Genomic DNA, 23530 nt, shown 5'->3' on the forward strand with positions numbered 1-23530 from the left:
ATGGCATATTCGTGAAAATCAACACGGACGCGAACTGAAAAATATCGCTCTGTATCAATTCATAAGTGATACTTAACTTCGTATCGACATTATTGCTACTTGGGTCGATACCACCACCCTTTGACACGAACCTGTATAACATGTTAATGCTTGTCGGTGAGCCAGCCCTCAAATTGCCTTTTGTCTTCCTCCCTGATGGACCTAAAATAATTTGATAAGCCGACAGCAGACGGTAAAACCCGTTTTCTGCTCACAGGACGTCTTTTTTTAATTTTTATGGCGGCTAAAATGTTGTGTTGTTAGCTTCGCGGCTAGCTAGGAAGCTAACATGCCAAGCACGGAGGATGAGGAAACGAGTCCGCTCGTCGACGTCTCCTCGCCGGGGGAGAGAGCTCCGAACACCGCGCTGAGGAGGCTGCTAGAATTTAAAGTTTACAAGAAAAGGTGGTTCGTCTTGTCGCTGCTTTGCCTGTTGAACTGCTCCAACGCCATGGTGAGCTTTCTTATCAAAGTTTGCCTTCAGATACTTACTTTGTCGTTAACACACTTTTCTGTTTGTGCCTCTCAAATATGACTTGAATATTTCACATGATCAGACTTGGTGTCGAATTGGTGACATAATCAAATATAGGCTGTCTTAAAGTTTTAAAGGCTCCTGACATTTCATGAGGTACCCCTGCACAGTTCAATAACATCAATTAAAAGACATAAAAACAACACTGGTGCAGTACAACAGTACAAGCCCAACAGTAAACATGTCAACACTGTAAAATGTGTCAATTAAAAGTTGTCTATTTTGATTGTCTGTGCGACTTGTCCAGGGTGTACCCCGCCTTCCGCCCGAATGCAGCTGAGATAGGCTCCAGCACCCCCCGCGACCCCAAAAGGGACAAGTGGTAGTATTCATATATCATATATTGTACATATATAAAATATAATATATATTATATTATTTATTATTATTATTGTCTATTGTGAGCCCATCCCATCCATCCATTTTCTACCGCTTATTCCCTTTGGGGTCGCGGGGGGCGCTGGAGCCTATCTCAGCTACAATCGGGCGGAAGGCGGGGTACACCCTGGACAAGTCGCCACCTCATCACAGGGCGAACTGCTGAATTTCCCCCAGGGATCAATAAAGTACTTTCTATTCTATTCTATTCTAAAATGGATGGATGGAATGCTCTCCTCTCCTATAAGACGACTTTTTGTGTTCCCCTTTTGTGATCACGTGATCTCACATCTGCATCAGCAGAATGGAGAATCGAAACTAAGTCTGGTGTCATGTGTTTTTTGTTTTAAGTGTTCAATCCAAAAACACAAGTATGTGTTGATTTTATTGACATATACACATTCTATATGATTTCCTTAAATACAATATATATATATATATATATATATATATATATATATATATATATATATATATATATATATATATATATATATATATATATATATATATGTTGATTGGCAACACTAAATTGACCCTAGTGTGTGAATGTGAGTGTGAATGTTGTCTGTCTATCTGTGTTGGCCCTGTGATGAGATGGCGACTTGTCCAAGGTGTACCCCGCCTTCCGTCCGAATGCAGCTGAGATAGGCTCCAGCACCCCCCGCGACCCCAAAAGGGACAAGCAGTAGAAAATGGATGGATGGACAATATATATATATATATATATATATATATATATATATTAGGGCAGGGGTGCTCACACTTTTTCTGCAGGCGAGCTACTTTTCAATTGATCAAGTCGTGGGGATCTACCTCATTCATATATATAATTTATATTTACTTATTTATGAAATATATGTTTTTGTTAACAAGTTAAAGGTGTTTAATGATAATGCAAGCATGTTTAACACATATAGTTAATATTGTTAAAAAATTAAAGGTGTTTAATGATAATACAAGTATGTTTAATACATATAGTTAATATTGTTAACAAGTTAAAGGTGTTTAATGATAATACAAGCATGTTTAACACAGTTAATATTGTTAACAACTTAAAGGTGTTTAAAGATAATACAAGCATGTTTAACACATATAGTTAATATTGTTAACAAGTTAAAGGTGTTTAAAGATAATACAAGCATGTTTAACACATATAGTTAATATTGTTAACAAGTTAAAGGTGTTTAATGATAATGCAAGCATGTTTAACACATATAATTAATATTGTTAACAAGTTAAAGGTGTTTAAAGATAATACAAGCATGTTTAACACATATACGGTAGTTAATATTGTTAATAAGTTAAATGTGTTTAAAGATAATACAAGCATGTTTAACACATATAGTTAATATTGTTAATAAGTTAAAGGTGTTTAAAGATAATACAAGCATGTTTAACACATATAGATTCCTTTCTTTCATGAAGACAAGAATATAAGTTGGTGTATTACCTGATTCTGATGACTTGCATTGATTGGACAGTGGTGCTGATAACGTCCGCATTTTCGAATGGAGGAGAAAAAAAGTCCTCCTTTCTGTCCAATACCACATGAAAGTGGTTGGTTTTTGGCATCTTATTTGTCCAGCTTCCGTACTCCTTTGTATACACTTTACAAGAAATACATTGTCGGCAAACTCCGTAGCTTGCTAGCTTGTGCACGCCAGCTTTCTGAGACTCTTATTTTGTTAGCGCAACTGTGCAACTGTGCAGTCGGTCTTTGGAGTTTTGACGACAGGTACGGCGCCAGAGTCTGTTGAAATAAAGTGTTTCTCGCCTTCCAGTCGGTAATTTTAATGAGCTGGCAGCAGCCAGCGTCATCTCAGAAGACCCTCGGGTGCCGTGAATGTCAATCAAGTGACGAAAGTGACGTCAGAGTCAAGATTTATGATCGCTCATTTTTAGGACTATTTTTTTAATGCCTGGCTGGTGATCGACTGACACACCGTCCGAGATCGACCGGTAGCTCGCGATCGACGTAATGAGCACCCCTGTGTTAGGGGTTTAACGGTACACAAAAAATTAGGTTTGGTACGTACCTCGGTTTAGAGGTCACGGTTCGGTTAATTTTTGGTACAGTAAGAAAACAACAAAATATAAATATTTGGGTTATTTATTTACCAAATTTGCAAAATCTTCCACCAAAAATATTTTTCTTAGTGGAATATTTGATGTGAAGTATTCGGAACCTTGGATAGGTCAATAATTCATAATAACATTGATTTTGATTCAATATTATGTTTTGAGCAATGACAGTTTGAAAGAAAAAAAACAGCTTTGTTTTATTAGTCAGCATTGCAACTTTTTCTAAATTACATTTAACCTTTAAGCTTTTTTATTTCACTTTTGTTATGTTTTTGTTTATTTTAATAGTATTTTTAGAATGTGCTGTATGCCTTTAAAACATTAGCTGTGGGCTCCGGGGCACACTTTTGACACCCCTGCTATAGATAATAAAAAATAAAACCTGATAAATCTATGGATAAAAAGCAGAGCCTGGCTACGCATGCGCGTTTATCATAGCTCTCTCGCTCTCTCTGTCTCTGCCCCTCCCTCACGAATGCTGCTGCGTGCACAATTTGTTTTGTTTTTAACCCTTTCTTAACCCTGAATGTACATTGAAAATACACAAAACTCTAACTCAAAATGCCGGACATTTGAGGCATTTAAGAAACTCCGCCCTGACAGCTCCGCAAAAGAGGACATGTCCGGTGAAAAGAGGACGTATGGTCAGTCTATCGTAGCCCGTTAGCTGCTAGCATGCCGTGTGTTGTGCCTCGGTGTGCATTGTTTACACAACGTGCGTTACGCTACTTAATATGTCCGTGTGGAAACTCGTTCGGTACACCTCCGAACCGAACCGGAACCCCCGTACCGAAACGGTTCAATACAAACACACGTACCGTTACACCCCTAATATATATATATATATATATATATATATATATATATATATATATATATATATATATATATATATATATATTATAAAAATAGTTGGGGATTAATTTAGTCATCGATTCGATGGATCCATGCTATGCGCATGCGCAGAGGCTACTTTTTATTTTTATTTTTATTTTAATAAACCTTTATTTATAAACTACAACATTTACAAACAGCTGAGAAACAATAATCAAAATAAGTATGGTGCCAGTATGCTGTTTTTTTCCAATAAAATTCTGGAAAGGATTGAAATGTAGTTTGTCTCTTTTATCCGATTATTAATCGATTAATCGAAGAAATAATTAACAGATTAATCGATTATCAAATTAGTTGTTAGTTGCAGCCCTAATACTGTGTGTGTTTATTTATATATATATATATATATATATATATATATATATATATATATATATATATATATATATATATATATATATATATATATATATATATAGGGATGGCGTGGCGAAGTTGGTAGAGTGGCCGTGCCAGCAATCGGAGGGTTGCTGGTTACTGGGGTTCAATCCCCACCTTCTACCATCCTAGTCACGTCCGTTGTGTCCTTGGGCAAGACACTTCACCCCTTGCTCCTGATGGCTGCTGGTTAGCGCCTTGCATGGCAGCTCCCGCCATCAGTGTGTGAATGTGTGTGTAAATGTGGAAATACTGTCAAAGCGCTTTGAGTACCTTGAAGGTAGAAAAGCGCTATACAAGTATAACCCATTTATTTATTTATATATATATATATATATATGTGTCCAAACTTTTGGCCTGTACTGTATATATATATATATATATATATATATATATATATATATATATATATATATATATATATATATATATATATATATACAGGTAAAAGCCAGTAAATTAGAATATTTTGAAAAACTTGATTTATTTCAGTAATTGCATTCAAAAGGTGTAACTTGTACATTATATTTATTCATTGCACACAGACTGATGCATTCAAATGTTTATTTCATTTAATTTTGATGATTTGAAGTGGCAACAAATGAAAATCCAAAATTCCGTGTGTCACAAAATTAGAATATTACTTAAGGCTAATACAAAAAAGGGATTTTTAGAAATGTTGGCCAACTGAAAAGTATGAAAATGAAAAATATGAGCATGTACAATACTCAATACTTGGTTGGAGCTCCTTTTGCCTCAATTACTGCGTTAATGCGGCGTGGCATGGAGTCGATGAGTTTCTGGCACTGCTCAGGTGTTATGAGAGCCCAGGTTGCTCTGATAGTGGCCTTCAACTCTTCTGCGTTTTTGGGTCTGGCATTCTGCATCTTCCTTTTCACAATACCCCACAGATTTTCTATGGGGCTAAGGTCAGGGGAGTTGGCGGGCCAATTTAGAACAGAAATACCATGGTCCGTAAACCAGGCACAGGTAGATTTTGCGCCGTGTGCAGGCGCCAAGTCCTTTTGGAACTTGAAATCTCCATCTCCATAGAGCAGGTCAGCAGCAGGAAGCATGAAGTGCTCTAAAACTTGCTGGTAGACGGCTGCGTTGACCCTGGATCTCAGGAAACAGAGTGGACCGACACCAGCAGATGACATGGCACCCCAAACCATCACTGATGGTGGAAACTTTACACTAGACTTCAGGCAACGTGGATCCTGTGCCTCTCCTGTCTTTTTCCAGACTCTGGGACCTCGATTTCCAAAGGAAATGCAAAATTTGCTTTCGTCAGAAAACATGACTTTGGACCACTCAGCAGCAGTCCAGCTAATTTTTTCCTTAGCCCAGGTGAGACGCTTTTCGCGCTGTTTCTTGGTCAACAGTGGCTTGACACGAGGTATGCGGCAGTTGAAACCCATGTCTTTCAAGCGTCTCTTGGTGGTGGATCTTGAAGCACTGACTCCAGCAGCTGTCCACTCCTTCTGAATCTCCCCCACATTTTTGAATGGGTTTTTTTTCACAATCTTGACCAGGGCGCGGTGATCCCTATCGCTTGTACACTTTTTCTGACCACAGTTTTTCCTTCCCTTTGCCTCTCCATTAATGTGTTTGGACACAGAGCTCTGAGAACAGCCAGCCTCTTCAGCAATAACCTTTTGTGTCTTTCCCTCCTTGTGCAATGTGTCGATGGTTGCCTTTTGGACAGCTGTCAAATCTGAAGTCTTCCCCATGTTTGTGTAGGCTTCAGAACTGGACTGAGAGACCATTTAAAGCCCTTTGCAGGTGTTTTGAGTTAATCAGCTGATTAGTTTGTGGCACCAGGTGTCTTCAAAATTTAACCCTTACACAATATTCTAATTTTGTGACACACGGAATTTTGGATTTTCATTTGTTGCCACTTCAAATCATCAAAATTAAATGAAATAAACATTTGAATGCATCAGTCTGTGTGCAATGAATAAATATAATGTACAAGTTACACCTTTTGAATGCAATTACTGAAATAAATCAAGTTTTTCAAAATATTCTAATTTACTGGCTTTTACCTGTGTGTGTGTGTGTGTGTGTATATATATATATATATATATATATATATACAGTATATATATATATATATATATATACATATATATATATATATATATATATATATATATATATATATATATATATATATATATATATATATATATATATATATATATACAGTACAGGCCAAAAGTTTGGACACATCTTCTCATTCAATGCATTTTCTTTATTTTCATGACTATTTGTGTCACTGACGACATCAAAACTATGAATGAACACATGTGGAGTTATGCACTTAACAAAAAAAGGTGAAATAACTGAAAACTTGTTTAATATTCTAGTTTCTTCAAAATAGCCACCCTTTGCTCTGATTACTGCTTTGCACACTCTTGGCATTCTCTTGATGAGCTTCAAATAATTTCGCCACACCTCGTGTGTGTGTGACAATCATTGGTACTTTAACTTTTTAAGCACACCTGTGAAGTGAAAACCATTTCAGGTGACTACCTCTTGAAGCTCATCAGGAGAATGCCAAGAGTATGCAAAAAAGTAATCAGAGCAAAGGGTGGCTATTTTAAAGAAACTGGAATATAAAACATGTTTTCGGTTATTTCACCTTTTTTTAAATACATAACTCCACATGTGTTCATTCATAGTTTTGATGCCTTCAGAGACAATCTACAATGTAAATAGTCATGAAAATAAAGAAAACACATTGAATGAGAAGGTGTGTCCAAACTTTTGGCCTGTACTTTATACACACACATATATACATTTTCCATATATATATATACATACACACACATATAGACACATAATACATATGTGAAGTGAAGTGAAGTGAATTATATTTATATAGCGCTTTTCTCTAGTGACTCAAAGCGCTTTACATAGTGAAACCCAATATCTAAGTTACAATTAAACCAGTGTGGGTGGCACTGGGAGCTGGTGGGTAAAGTGTCTTGCCCAAGGACACAACAGCAGTGACCAGGATGGCGGAAGCGGGGATCGAACCTGGAACCCTCAAGTTGCTGGCACGGCCACTCTACTAACCGAGCTATACCGCCCCTATATGTATATATATATATATGTTTTGTTTTTTTTTACTCAATATTTTTTGATTAAGAATCGTTACACATAAGAATCGCGATTCATTCGAAAAAACAAAACATTTTTTGACACCCTAATATGCAGCAGTAAATGCATTGGCGACAAGTAAATTGTGTGTTCTTTTCCTCAATGTTTTTTTACATTGTTAAAAACAAAGCCCGAACGACCACCTCTGTGTGTCGCCAAGGTATCCACAGCATGTAGAACTGTGCGTACGTGAAGCATGAAGTTGGCCTGGGGCAGCGCACATTTCCACATCAACGTCAGTTTTGATACATCTCAAATTTCCCGCGAAAAAGGGCGTACGCCAGGTTTTTGTGCATAAGCAAGCTTACTACATGAGGCGCCTGATGTTTTGGACGGGCCTTAGTTTTCCACTGTGACATTTGCTGCGCCAACTAATGGTGGGAATGCTTGTAACTCCAATTTGTGCTTGCAACCTAAAGCATAAAAATAAGCCGAGGAACAGCTCTTTTATTTAAAAACACTCCTAAGATGAGGTATCACTGTATGCTTGTTGTCTTCATGTTTTGGCATTCAAAGTCGTCATATTCCCTGTTAATCAACATTGTATGTGTTCCCAGCTATGGCTGACCTTTGCACCAGTAGCAGACCTGTCTGCCCAGACCCTGAATGTCTCCTTAAATGCGATCAACTGGTTATCAGTGGTCTACATAGTGGTGGCCATTCCACTCAGCTTCGGGGCCACGTGGATGCTGGACATCGTCGGACTGCGGGCCACAGTAAAGCTTCTGCTTATTTTAATGTATTCATCATGTTTTTATATAGTGGTGTCACAATGCAGCGATTGTGTAAAACAAGACAGAGCGACGTCAAAATCTAATTTAATTGTACCCACCTCCTCTCTCAGATCCTCCTGGGCTCCTGGTTAAATATGGGTGGGGCGGTGATTCGCATTTTGTGGTGTGTGCCGGAAAAGACCAACTTTCCGGGTCAGATCTCCTACCCGCTGGTGTTTTTCGGTCAGACGCTGGCAGCGGTGGCGCAGCCGCTCATCATCTTCACGCCCACCAAGATGGCGGCGTTGTGGTTCCCCGATCACCAGCGAGCCACGGCCAACATGATGGCCTCCATGGGTGAGTGAGAAATGTGGAAGTGTTTCCCCGACAGGACTGCAATCTATTTGTGGGCGGCGGTGATTTGCCTCGGGATAATCGGCTATTTTGCATAAATGGCTGTAAAAGAACATGAAATGCAAAACATTCATGTTTAGAATTAGGGTTGTCACAGTTCCAGAATTACCGAATGTACTTTTAAATTCACTATTAATTTATAATAATATTAAGAAATGACTAAATATTATTACATATGTAAATGTATATTGTATATTTTAAAACATTATAATAAAAATAGATATATAATTAATTATTGAATTCACTACTTTATTGAAAACTGTTTCAAACTGTCAAGTATTTAAAGGGGTCATATTATTATCTACATTTAAAACACTTCCTTGTGGTCTACATCAGGGGTCCTCAACCTTTTTTCTACCAGGGAGCGGTTTAATGTATGCATTATTTTCACGGACCGGCTTTCCACGTGTGGCAGAAAAAAACAGCAAAAAAAATGAGCATGAAAAATTAACTCACCATAACGCTGGAGTAGTGGGAGCCCTGCGTGTGTTTCTCTGCTAAGGCAAACACTATATACCAGTGTTTCTTAACCTTTACCACTGTTGGGCTGCGAGCGCCCCCTACAATGTAATATATCTGTTTTTTCAGTTGTGGTCCGTATAGGCCGCAGCGGTACTTAGTTGTAATACACTTTTCCACCACTTGTGGCAGTAATGACAATATCAAACAAACAGAAAAAGTCTGGTGCAAATGTCATAGAGACATTTTTAAGCGCAAACATTATGACTAAAGTGGTGACGCTGTTTTGTCATTTGCACTTTAATTGTATTGACAGTTTGGTAAAGAAATATATTTATTATTAATTTAGCTTATTTATTTTATCACAACATAATACATCCATCCATCCATCCATTTTCTACCGCTTATTCCCTTTTGGGGTCGCGGGGGGCGCTGGAGCCTATCTCAGCTACAATCGGGCGGAAGGTGGGGTACACCCTGGACAAGTCGCCACCTCATCGCAGGGCCAACACAGATAGACAAACAACATTCACACTCACATTCCCACACTAGGGCCAATTTAGTGTTGCCAATCAACCTATCCCCAGGTGCATGTCTTTGGAAGTGGGAGGAAGCCGGAGTGCCCGGAGGGAACCCACGCAGTCACGGGGAGGACATGCAAACTCCACACAGAAAGATCCCGAGCCCAGGATTGAACCCAAGACTACTCAGGACCTTCGTATTGTGAGGCAGATGCACTAACCCCTCTTCCACCGTGCTGCCCCAACAACATAATACATATTGTATGTAAATGTCTTGTTTTATTTGATTAGTACTTCTTTTAATCAGCCTGACCTTAGCCTAAGATTTATTTGTTAAATTATTAATAATCTTTGTGATGAACACATGTTTTTATATCAATTGACAAGGTAGTAAACTGTAAGTATATTAGATATAATTATTGAATATGATCAAAATCAAGAGTAAGATGACTAATTCAGTGTAAATATTGGAGTGATCCCCGGGCCCCTCTGTAGCGGAAAAGTCGGATGCCGAGGTCAAAAAGGTTAAGAACCCCTGCCATATACAATGACCTGCTGGGAACTGCAGATGGAAATTAGCCCTTGGCTACAATCTGGCAAATTACATTTTAAATGTCCATTTATGTGCATTGTCCCATGTACTATAACAGAGTTGTAATATACATCTATAAACAAGCTATTTGTGTGTTTAGTGGGACAGGCCAAAGTTAAGTCGGAGAAAATGCGGTAGTTTATAAATTACGTAATGTTTCTCTGCGGCCCGGTACCAAATGCGTCAAGTGGTCCCCGGACCGGTGGTTGGGGACCACTGGTCTACATAACATGTAATGGTATTTGGTCAACATTTTGCCGAGATTATGTTTTACAGACCATCTTCAAGCCGCTATGGCGGTCTTATTTACATGCTGAAGCCCTCCTCCTGGTCAAGCCTGCATCTCCACCCCGTCAGCCATGTTACAATGTCGTTTTAAGTAGTGATGGGTCGGTTGCGAACGACAGCTGGATTAGAGCCGGCTCTTTGAAGTGAACGACGGGAGCCGGCTCCCGATCGAGAGCGTTTTTTAAAATTGTTTAATTGTCTTTTAAAACTGCGTTGGTCAACGTGTGGCTGTGGCAGCGTCTGTGTGACCATGCTGCACAGGAGGGGTTACAGACACTCCCATGAAGCGCGCACCCGAACAGGAGGGAGCCAGATGAGCGCAAAACCATTTTACCGAAGATGAGTGACAGCAGAAAAAGGAGTAAGATTTGGACACATTTTAAAGTGTTCGACTCCGGAACGGCAGAGTGTACACTAGGGGCTGGGCGATATATTGCGGGTTTGTCTCTGTGTGATATAGAAAATGACTTTATCATGAGTATACGTTCTCACGCAGTTGCTTTTAGCTGCGGGCATTACACTACATGCGTTTCTCACTCTTTCTTGTCACTCCTTCGCACAGAGACGTAAAAAAAGCACACCTTGTTACATATGTCACATACTGTCACGCGTGCAACGTCATACGAGGTAGCGGCATGGGTAACGTTAGCTGTGGTGCGAGCGGAGCGGTGCGAGTGGTAATACGAGAGAAAGAAAGTGCGAATCTGGTAACAAATGAAGGAAGAAGAATTAATTCCCAAGAAAAACAGCACGGTGTCCATCGTCTGGCGGTGGTTTGGCTTCAAGCGGGAAGATGTTGAACAGACAACCGTAATACGTCAAGTATGCGGCAAAAGCGATGCTACAAAAAGTAGCAGCACTACTAATTTGCAGCATCATTTGAAAAGTTACCCGCTAGAGCAGTGGTTCTCAACCTTTTTTCAGTGATGTACCCTCTGTGAATTTATTTTTAATTCAAGTACCCTCTAATCCGAATAAAGCATTTTTGGTTGAAAAAAAGAGATAAAGAAGTAAAATACAGCACTATGTCATCAGTTTCTGATTTATTAAATTGTATAACAATGCAAAATATTGCTCATTTGTAGTGGTCTTTCTTGAACTATTTGGGAAAAAAGATATAAAAATAACTAAAAACTTGTTGAAAAATAAACAAGTGATTCAATTATAAATAAAGATTTCTACACATAGAAGTAATCATCAACTTAAAGTGCCCTCTTTGGGGATTGTAATAGAGATCCATCTGGATTCATGAACTTAATTCTAAACATTTCTTCACAAAAAAAGAAATCTTTAACATCAATATTTATGGAACATGTCCACAAAAAATCTAGCTGTCAACACTGAATATTGCATTGTTGCATTGTAATGAATGGAATAGCCTACTTGATTTGATGTTCAGTTTATGAACTTAAATTCATATTTTGTTGAAGAATTATTCAATAAATATATTTATAAAGGATTTTGGAATTGTTGCTATTTTTAGAATATTTTTAAACAATCTCACGTACCCCTTGGCATACCTTCAAGTACCCCCAGGGGTATGCGTACCCCCATTTGAGAACCACTGCACTAGAGAATGAGGAGTGCTTGAAACTCCGCATGTCAACATCTCCGGCCGGTGCCACACCAACAAAATGCACTGCAATTGAGGCTGGCGTCTTCCATTTCCACATCAACACCGTATGAAACAAATAGTCAACAACAGAAGGAGATAACGTTCGCAGGAACCTACCACATAGCGAAGGACATACACTATTGGATTTCCTATTATGCAGCTCATTTTTATTTGACAGTTATTGAAATATCTTGTGTGACCATGCACAAAAGTGCACTTTATTTGTTTTAAACTATTGTAGTGGCGTTCTGTACCAAAAGTGCACTTTAATTTAGTGTTGTTTTGATTTGTTATCTTAGTCACATGATGCACAAAAGTGCACTAATAGCTTGTTTTAAAATGTCTCTGACAATCTTGCACTTTCTGTTTTGGAAATGACATGAATGTTTGTGCCACTGCTTAATAACTGTTTAATAAATACACTTTTGGTAAATTGACTTAGTTGTGATTTCCCTCTCTGCATGAAAGTTCAAAAGTAGCATCTATTAATGCAGTATGAAGAAGAATGTTTTAATGTAGACACATAGAATCATCATACTGCTGTGATTATATGCATCAAGTGTTCATTCAAGGCTAAGGCAAAATATCGAGATATATATCGTGTATCGTGACATGGCCTAAGTTCAAATTTACTAAACACTTAAAAAATGTAAATTATTATTTATATTCTTTAATTACTTGTATACATCAGTGCTTCTCACCAGTGCTTTGGCAAACAGCAAGCGGTGGCCATGAATTTTACCATGAATTGATTAACGCATACTTGCCAACCCTCCTGGATTTTCCGGGAGACTCCCGAAATTCAGCGCCTCTCCCGAAAACCTCCCGGGACAAATTTTCTCCCGAAATTCAGGCGGAGCTGGAGGCCACGCCCCCTCCAGCTCCATGCGGACCTGAGTCCGCTTTCCCACAATATAAACAACGTGCCTGCCCAATCATTATAACTGTAGAATGATCGAGGGCAAGTTCTTGGTTTCTTATGTGGGTTTATTGTTAGGCAGTTTCATTAACGTCCTCCCAGCGCGGTAACAACACACAACAACAGCAGTCACGTTTTCGTCTACCGTAAAGCAGTTCGTCTGCCGTAAACAGCAATGTTGTGACACTCTTAAACAGGACAATACTGCCATCTAGTGCATTTGATGAAAGCACTTTTGTGCGTGCCACACAGCAATGCATCATCAGAGAGGGTGTTCAGCATGGTTAGAAAAATAATGACAGAGAATAGAACAAGGATGGACAATTCAACCCTTAACTCAACAATGAGTAGATGAGTATATATATATATATATATATATATATATGTATATATATATATATATATATATATATATATATATATATATATGTATGTATAATAAAAGAAATATATTTTTATAGCTAGAATTCACTGAAAGTCAAGTATTTCTTATATATATATATATATATATTCTAGCTATAAATACATATTTATTTTATTATATATATATACAAATATATGTATGTATATATATATATATATATATATATATATATATATATATATATATATATATATATACATATATATATATATGAAATACTTGACTTGGTGAATTCTAGCTGTAAATATACTCCTCCCCTCTTAACCACGCCCCCAACCACGGCCCCCGCCCCCAACCACGCCCCCCGCCCCATCCCCCACCTTCCGAAATCGGAGGTCTCAAGGTTGGCAAGTATGGATTAACGTGGACCCCGACTTAAACAAGTTGAAAAACTTTTTGGGGTGTTACCATTTAGTGGTCAATTGTACGGAATATGTACTGTACTGTGCAATCTACTAATACAAGTTTCAATCAATCAATCAATGGCCCACATTGTGGAGTTTTTTTTAACTCGAATACTGTAACATATATTGAATAAAATAACACGATCCAACATGGCGAAAATGTCTGTAACAAGATACTACAGTAATAAACCGTAGGGGTACAACGGTACTCGGTATAATCCTGCACGGAACAATCCGACTTCAATAAAAAAAATACAAAATCGTGATAATGATCAAAATCAAATGATAAGAAAAAATTAATCATCACTTTTTGCCATATCGCCCAGTCCTACATTTGCATTATGGGTCCCCTTTAAAATGGTAATACTAACCGTCGGGTGTTTTACCGCGGTTATCATTAATACCGTTCATCGTTACATCCCTAGAGTGATTTTAGATGTGGGAGGGGCCCACAGATGCACTCGCTGGTCACATGCATTCATGGTCTACAAAAAGTATTTCCAATGGATTAATAGCTTTTTTGAAAAAGAGGTTTGATTACTCAATACAGCAACAAAGTCGTTACGTTGGCAACACTAATCCCTTCCTGCTACATGGTCTTATTCTCTGGCAGACCAAGTGATTTACGTGTCTCTGAGCAATTTGGCGGTCCTTTTTGTGGCCGCGAAAGTATGGGAAACACTTGACATGGAGGTGATCATCTTTAGCCCGCTCTTCCTCCACAGCCAACCCGCTGGGCATCCTCATCGCCAACATCGCGTCTCCCAAGATCGCTCGCACGCCAGAACAACTCCCACTTTTGGTGAGTTATATGGAATTATTGAATAGCTGATTAAAGGATCTCAAGGTTAAAAAAAAATGTTACCTGTCATCCTCCAGCTGTTGGTCTATGCTGTTATTGCCTGCGTCACCTGTTTCCTGGTCACGGTGTTTATGCGGCGCAGTGCCCCCCCGACGCCGCCATCGGCCAGCGCAGAACATTCCACCTCGGAACCCTTCAGAAATGGCTTCAAACTGGTAGGAAACATCCTGGGCCGTGTTGTGGGACACACTTGACTCGCCGCCCTTTGTCTTGTCCCGCCCAGCTGCTGAGGAACCGAGCGTACTTGCTGCTGCTGCTGTGCTTTGGCTCGGGCGTGGCCGTGTTCACCTGCTTCTCCACGCTGCTGGACCAGATCCTGTGTGTGCAGGGCTACACCAACGTGAGGACACTTTTTATTCACCTGCTCACACAATATGAACATTTCATACCAGTTAACTTGACCAAACATATCACGGTTATCATCATTATCACCATATTGTTGACGTATTGTCAATGTATTTAAACACAAATACCAAACATGACATTTGTGATAGCGTTTGCAGTCGCATAAACCGTGAGTAATTTGCTTGCAGTATAAAAACTATAACAAAAGTATTGATCCGTTACCGATACATCATCTACAGTCGTGGTCAAAAGTTTACACTTGTGGAGGACATAATGTCATGGCTGTCGTGAGTTTCCAATAATTTCTACAACTCTTATTTTTTTGTGATAGAGTGATTAGAGCACATACTTGTTGGTCACAAAAAACATTCCTGAAGTTTGGTTCTTTTATGAATGTATTATGGGTCTACTGAAAATGTGAGCAAATGTGCTGGGTCAAAAGTATACATACAGCAATGTTAATATTTGCTTACATGTCCCTTGGCAAGTTTCACTGCAATAAGGCGCTTTTGGTAGCCATCCACAAGCTTCTGCTTGAATTTGTGACCTCTCCTCTTGACAAAATTGGTGCAGTTCAGCTAAATTTGTTAGTTTTCTGACATGGACTTGCTTCTTCAGCATTGTCCACACATTTAAGTCAGGACTTTGGGAAGGCCATTCTAAAACCTTAATTATAGCCTGATTTAGCCATTCCTTTACCACTTTTGACGTGTGTTTGGGGTCATTGTCCTGTTGGAACACCCAACTGTGCCCAAGACCCAACCTCCGGGCTGATGATTTTAGGTTGTCCTGAAGAATTTGGAGGTAATCCTCTTTTTTCATTGTCCCATTTACTCTCTGTAAAGCACCAGTTCCATTGGCAGCAAAACAGGCCCAGAGCATAATACTACCACCACCATGCTTGACGGTAGGGTGGTGTTCCTGGGATTAAAGGCCTCACCTTTTCTCCTCCAAACAAACTGCTGGGTATTGTGGCCAAACAGCTCAATTTTTGTTTCATCTGACCACAGAACTTTCCTCCAGAAGGTCTTATCTTTGTCCATGTGATGTCAGAAATTCATAAAAGAACCAAACTTCATGAATGTTTTTTGTGAATAAATGGTCAAAAGTTTACATACACTTGTGGAGGACATAATGTCATGGCTGTCTTGAGTTTCCAATCATTTCTACAAGTCTTATTTGTTTGTGATAGAGTGATTGGAGCACATACTTGTTGGTCACAAAAAATATTCATGAAGTTTGCTTCTTTTATGAATTTATTATGGGTCTACTGAAAATGTGACCAAATCTGCTGCGTCAAAAGTATACATACAGCAATGTTAATATTTGCTTACATGTCCCTTGGCAAGTTTCACTGCAATAAGGCGCTTTTGGTAGCCATCCACAAGCTTCTGCTTGAGTTTTTGACCATTCCTCTTGACAAAATTGGTGCAGTTCAGCTAAATTTGTTGGTTTTCTGACATGGACTTGCTTCTTCAGCATTGTCCACGCGTTTAAGTCAGGACTTTGGGAAGGCCATTCTAAAACCTTAATTATAGCCTGATTTAGCCATTCCTTTACCACTTTTGACGTGTGTTTGGGGTCATTGTCCTGTTGGAACACCCAACTGCGCCCAAGACCCAACCTTCAATGTATTTAAACACACACATTTTTATCAAAAATTACTTATACTAATATACTTTTTTGGAAGACGACACATTAAATATTGTTTTGGATTGTTAAGAGCCATATTTTTATTTCACTGTTTTGGGGGCCACATTTTCAGGAAGCGAAAGACCGGGGGCCGGACTTGTTCTTTCACTACTCGTCTCATTTTGTATATTTCCGAAAAAACAGCATCCTCTACAGCAGTGTTTTTCAACCTTTTCTGGGCCAAGGCACATTTTTTTCATTGAAAAAATCCGGAGGCACACCACCAGCAGAAAACATAAAAAAATAAAACTCAGCAGCAGATATTGACAATTAAAAGTTGTTCTCGCAATTGTTGGATATTAATTTAAACCATAACCAACTATGCATCACTATAGCTCTTGTCTCAAAGTAGGTGTACTGTCACATCATGACTTGACTTATATTGATTTTTTTTGGTGTTCTCCTGTGTGTCGTGTTTTAGTTCTTGTCTTGCGCTCCTATTTTGGTGGCTTTTCCTGTTTTGTTGGGATTTTCCTGTAGCGGTTTCATGTCTTCCTTGAACGCTATTCCCCGAACCTGCTTTGTTTTCGCAAGCAATAATATTTAAGTTGTGCGGACGCTATCCTTCTTTTTGGGGACATTGTTGATTGACGCCGTCTGCTCCACGCGCTGTAAGTCTTTGCTGTCGTCCAGCATTCTGTTTTTGTTTACTTTACAGCCAGTCCAGTTTTAATTTCATTCGGCACAGCCATCCCTAAGCTTCAATACATTTTCTTAGGGGCACTCACCTTTTGTTTATTTTTGGTTTAAGCGTTAGATACCTTTTTACCTGCACATTGCCTCCCGTATATTGTGATCACGACAAACCAAGTTTCCGACATCTACATAGCAATTAGCTACCTGCTTCCACCTACTGATATGGAAGAGTATTACATGGTTAGTCTGCCGAGCTCTAGACAGTACAGACACTCAACAATGGGACATTATTTGCAGACTATAATTACTGGTTTGCAAAACATATTTTTAACCCAATTAGGTGAAATTACATAATCTCCCACGGCACACCAGACTGTATCTCACGGCACACTAGTGTGCCGAGGCACAGTGGTTGAAAAACACTGCTCTACAGCAGTCATTTGATTTTTTGTCTATTTATTTTGTCAGTTACAGTAGCGTTCTGTTGTTTTTAAGGAGCTTCTGCGAAAAAAATTGTCAAACATTATCACTCTAGTGCAGAGAGTGCCAAATTGCAGACCTGGGGGCCAAATTTGGCCCACCAAAGGGTGGCTACCAAATTTAAAAAATATTCATACTGACCTTTTTCAAGCTGCACAATCATTGATGACACGGTAAAAAAGTAGCAGCTCAGTCGCCAAAATGTTACTGTAAAAATAACATTGGTGCTGTTTTTCAATTTACAGTAATGCACCGTAATAAAATGGCCACAGATTTTCCGGCAGCTCAGTCAGCGTGGGAATAGTTTTTCCTCCATGCGGCCCCTGAGCTAAAATAAGTTTGACAACCCTGCTATAAACAAACTAAACAGGTCCCAAATTACAACAAAAGACTATGAAAAATTAAAGGGGACCAAATCCCCCAAAAATGGGACCTGAAAACCAAAATGTCAGACAACCTGAGCGTCTTACTGTGTGAGGTCTTCGATGATTTCCATGTGTCCTGTCATGATGAAAAAGTGAGATATATGTTTTTGAGTGTACTAAAGCCCTCAAAAGCGTTTCAGTTGACGGTATAATAGCAATATTAGTAAATACAAGCTTACTTTAGAGCACAGTTAACATAAATGCAAATAAAATCATTATTTAAATAATCATGAATCATTTTATTGCTTTGTTATCCATAACACAAAGCTAAGATGTAGAAATGTTTTTCAAATGTGAGGATATGTTCACCTACATTGTTTTGGTTTGAGTATTTTTCATATACAAAATGTATAAAAGTGGCCCTCGCTGGAAAATGTTTGGACACCTCTGCACTAGATGAACAAACAAGAGGCTCAACAATTCTGATTGGCGAACATGTCTGTCACTCAAATGCCAGTGATAGAGGAAGAAAAAAACCCAACAACTTCAGCCTCTTGCGGTTATTTACCACACTAATTAGAACCTCAATATCGATTCCATTTCGGTTAATTGTGCAGCCCTAGTATTGACTTTCTTTTGATCAAACAATTGTACAGTAAGTAATACAAGAAAACAAGGAAGTAGTTTACAAATGGTGTTGATATTGTTAGATTGTTACTAGCACTCATCATATATACACAAAAAATGTACAGTTAATTCCAATACACTCATGGATGATCGGTATTGGAATCGGCAGCACAAACTCTGATCAGAACATCCCTTAAAAAAAAATTCAAATACCAAACATGACACAGATATTTGTGATAAATAACGTTTGCACTGACAGACTTCAAGAGACGCATAAACTGTGAGTCATTTGCCGGCCGTACAAAAAAGAAACTATAACAAAAGTATTGATCCGATACCAATACCCACCTTGGGATTAACATCATCTATATGTAGATCAGTACGCCCACTCCTTGGGGTCACGTTTGTGAGATTTGGGGGTTGGAAGACCAGAGTCTGGTGCTGGGACAGAATGGTCATGCTGTGTTGATACCATCCGAGCACACCACACACATGATCATTAATACTGCTTAATGCCTGAGTTTTTTGTGTTAAGCTGCAAAAACGGATACAATTGTTTTGCCAGTGAAAAAGAGCCATATTGGACCAAAAATACAAAAAAACTAATCTGTCTGGAGCTGCAAAAAATTAAACGCCTTATATAAGTGTTATAATGGCAGCAACACATGATGTAAGTGTAGCTATATTGGCCTACTATCAAAATGACTATGTGTCGCAAGCTGACTCAAATCTTCGTAGACAGAAATTTTGAAATGTAATATTTATTCTACACATTTTTACAATACTGAACAATATTAGTACAACAGAGCATTGTCAGAGAGTGAGATAAGTCCTGGAAGTTAATGGTTTAAATAGCCAAAAGTTATAGATGTGTGTGTTCAAGTTAAAGGAAACGTCAGGCTGTCTTCTTCTCATGGATTTATTACAATCTTTGCATGCTGGGTAACATTTAAAGTTAAAGTTAAAGTCCCAATGATTGTCACACACACACTAGGTGTGGTGAAATTTGTCCTCTGCATTTGACCCATCCCCTTGTTCACCCCCTGGGAGGTGAGGGGAGCAGTGGGCAGCAGCGGTGCTGCGCCCGGGAATCATTTTTGGTGATTTGCTGTGGTCTGGAACAACATGGCACACACCTATCAGAAATGCAGCCAATATTACATACAGATAATGTGTCATAAGAGATGCACATATAAATTAGATACACAGAGGACATAAGTAAAGGAAATTAAATGAGCTCAAATATAGCTACAAACGAGGCCTAAATAGCATGTTAGCATCGATTAGCTTGCAGTCATGCACTGACCAAATATGCCCACCCCTGGGCTAGTGTGACTGTAATCAGGCATGTTAGATTGGAAGAGGTGGGCCAGGCGTTGCGATGTTTACTGCCCCCTACTAAACGTGTGCATCAGCAAACATGCAAAGCTCCGTTCTGTTGTGTCTTCACAGCGTAAAATAACCCAAAAGATCCAAAATGTGTCACAACAAACCACGTGACATCATGGTTGCCAGCATGTACACCGGAAGCAAGTGTCAAAGGCAACGTGCACACGATGATATGTACTGTGTGTCTCGTGTCGATGAACGTGTTTCATCCCTACAGGATTTTGCGGGTCTGTGCGGCGCGCTCTTCATCGCGTTTGGCATCGTGGGCGCCGCCCTGCTGGGGCTTTACGTTGACAAAACCAAGAAGTTCATGGAGGCCATCAAAGTCAACATGAGCCTCTCTGCCATGGTGGCCTGCGCCTTCACTGTGGTGAGAGCATCTTACACAACCACACGTATTTGTTACCTTGTTGAGGACCACCCTTACTAGATATATAAATATTTGTATTTACAACATTATTAATTTATATATACTATGGAAATATAAAAAAGCTTGTTGTGGAAAATGAGTTGGAATTTCACAAGAAAAACTTTAGTTACAGTTATAATAAAAGTCGTAATCGTAGTCAAAATTTCCCAAGAAAAACTGAACATTTGTGCAATATTATGATAAAAGTTGGAATTTTACTCAATAACAGTCGCAATTTTACAAGAAAAAGCTTAAACTTTTGGCAATTTTATGAAAAGGGTCGTAATTTTACTCGACAAAAGCCACAATTTTATAAGAAAACTTAAAAATGTTGGCAACATTATAATAATAGGAATTGTATTTGGAAAAATTATGACACAAAAGTCATAATTTTACTTCAAGTTAATACAGTATGTCTCTATATACATATTTAGTTTCTTTTTGTTATTAATTTTGGCCAAAGGGGGCGCATTTCAATTTCTTACACACACTTGTTATCACATATGTTGGCCAAAGGGGGAGCACTTCAAATTTTTACCCACACTTGTTATTTCATATGTTGACCAGAGGGGGAGCACTTTTAAAACCGACACACAGTCAATTTGAAAAATCCCTCATTTTTGGGACCACCCTCATTTTGATAGATTTCACCACCAGGGGTGCAAATGAGACATTCTCTATTAGATGCAATGGTTTTCCGTATTGGGACCATGATTTATGTCCTAACTTGTTCACACCTCCTCATATGGAAGCTACTTTTCCTTGTTGGTGTCTCAACAAGGGTAGAAATACAAGAACACACACATCTCACCGCAATCCTCCCCAGGTGTGTCTGATGCAAGATCAGAAGGTGGCCGTGGCGATTGTTTGCGCTCTTTTTGGCTTCTTCGGTTTCTCCATCTACCCGGCCGTGATGGAGTTGACTGTGGAATGTTCCTACCCTGTGGGAGAAGCCACCTCCACCGGACTGGTCTTCATATCAGGGTAACTCACACGTCCTACTTCCTCTCCTCGGCTACTTGAAACTCTCGAACTATTTCCCTTCGTCCTACAGACAAGTTCAGTCGCTGATTTACATCATCCTTCTTCAAGCTTTGGCAACACCCATCGCAGAGTCGCCTCGCTCAACCTGCAAGCTCGCCCCTCAGAGCTGGAAAGGTAACGTCAGATCAGCACGATTTTATATGCAAATACAGTGCATTCGCACTTTCTCCACATTTTGTTATGTTACAGCCTTATTCCAAAATGGAATACATTCATTTTTTGTCCTCAGAATTCTACACACAATTACCCATAATAATAGTGTAAAAAATGTTTTAAAATATTTTGCTAATGTATTCAAACTACAAAATCACATGTACAAACGTTAGTACAACCCCTGGAAAAAATGATGGAATCACCGGACTCGGAGGATGTTCATTCAGTTGTTTTCTGGCTTTAAAAAACACTAAAATAATTAAAGAAAATAAATTGCGGTAGTCAGTAGAAGTGTCAAAAAAAACTTTTCAAGTGAATCGCGATTCTTACTTGTAACGATTATTAATCGTTTAAAAAAAATCTAAAATCTATTTTTTTTCTATCTGTTTTGCCCAGCCACTCAGGTAACTCATAGTAAATGCAAATATAAATTAGATACACAGAGGACATAAGTAAAGGAAATTCAATGATCAAATATACCTACAAACGAGGCATAATGATGCAATATGTACATATAGCTAGCCTAAATAGAATGTTAGCATTGATTAGCTTGCAGTCATGCACTGACCAAATATGCCTGATTAGCACTTCAACAAGTCAATAACATCAACAAAGCTCACCTTTGTGCATTCTCGCACAGCATAAAACTTTTGGTGGACCAAAGAAGGAGTGGTATAAAACATGTCTTTCTGGGGCAGCGTCGGAGAAAGTTGTACAGTACATGTAAACAAACTGTTGCGTCACACAGTCCACACAACTACGGTGAGTTTAAGGACCGCCGAAATTAGTAGGACAAAACGGTGCTCACCAAATACTCTCATCAGTGAAGCATAAACACAAACATATTAAACAGTAGACTTTCTAACATTTAGGAAGGTTTTGTGTCATGTTTGTTGGCAACTCGCGGCTCAAGAGCCGCATGCAGCTCTTTAGCGCCGCCCTAGTGGCTCCCTGGAGCTTTTTCAAAAATATATGAAAATGGAAAAAGATGAGGCAAAAAATATCGTTTCTGTTTTAATATGGTTTCTGTAGGAGGACAAACATGACACAAACCTTCCTAATTGTTAGAAATCCCACTGTTTATATTCAACATGCTTCACTGATGAGAGTATTTGGCGACCGCCGTTTTGTCCTACTAATTTCGGCGGTCCTTGAACTCACTACAGTTTGTTTACATGTACAACTTTCTCTGACGCTGCCACTGAAAGACGTGTTTTATACCACACCTTCTTTGTCTCATTTTGTCCACCAAACGTTGTATGCTGTGCGTGAATGCACAAAGCTGAGCTTTGTTGATGTTACTGACTTGTTGAAGTGCTAATCAGGCATATTTGGTCAGTGCATGACTACAAGCTAATAAATGCTAACATGCTATTTAGGCCAGCTGTATGTACATATTGCATCATTATGCCTCATTTGTAGGTATATTTGAGCTCAAATCCACTAGAAGAAGACAGCCTGCCGTTTCCATTAACTTGGGCACACATCTATACATTTGGTCATTCTAAGCCAGTAATTTCCAGGAGTTATCTCACCCTATGAGAAGCCTCCGTTTTACTAATGTTTTCCATTCATCCATCCATCCATTTTCTACCGCTTATTCCCTTCGGGGTTATGGGGGGCACTGGAGCCTGTCTCAGCGGCATTCGGGCGGAAGGCGGGGTACACCCTGGACAAGTCGCCACCTCATCAAAGGGCCAAC

The 23530-nt window shown here is 39.0% G+C and overlaps 1 protein-coding gene across 2 annotated transcripts in view; it reads left to right on the forward strand.

Annotated features, from left to right (window-relative positions):
- Window positions 1-122: 122 nt before the first annotated feature.
- slc49a3 (solute carrier family 49 member 3) overlaps window positions 123-23530 on the forward strand; it is a 29397-nt gene continuing 5989 nt past the window's right edge. Inside the window, exons 1-10 of one of the 2 annotated variants that reach the window (XM_061976639.1) lie at window positions 139-232; window positions 304-493; window positions 8035-8193; window positions 8322-8547; window positions 14552-14628; window positions 14706-14843; window positions 14912-15028; window positions 20440-20592; window positions 21458-21615; window positions 21686-21789. In XM_061976639.1, coding sequence (XP_061832623.1) covers window positions 329-493; window positions 8035-8193; window positions 8322-8547; window positions 14552-14628; window positions 14706-14843; window positions 14912-15028; window positions 20440-20592; window positions 21458-21615; window positions 21686-21789 — 1297 coding nt within the window. In that variant the 5' untranslated portion in view covers window positions 139-232; window positions 304-328. Of the gene's footprint in view, window positions 494-8034; window positions 8194-8321; window positions 8548-14551; window positions 14629-14705; window positions 14844-14911; window positions 15029-20439; window positions 20593-21457; window positions 21616-21685; window positions 21790-23530 lie in introns of both variants that reach the window. The other variant, XM_061976638.1, reaches the window with a different exon arrangement.

The sequence above is a fragment of the Nerophis lumbriciformis genome, linkage group LG16 (assembly GCF_033978685.3).
Source record: "Nerophis lumbriciformis linkage group LG16, RoL_Nlum_v2.1, whole genome shotgun sequence".
Classification (NCBI taxonomy): domain Eukaryota; kingdom Metazoa; phylum Chordata; class Actinopteri; order Syngnathiformes; family Syngnathidae; genus Nerophis; species Nerophis lumbriciformis.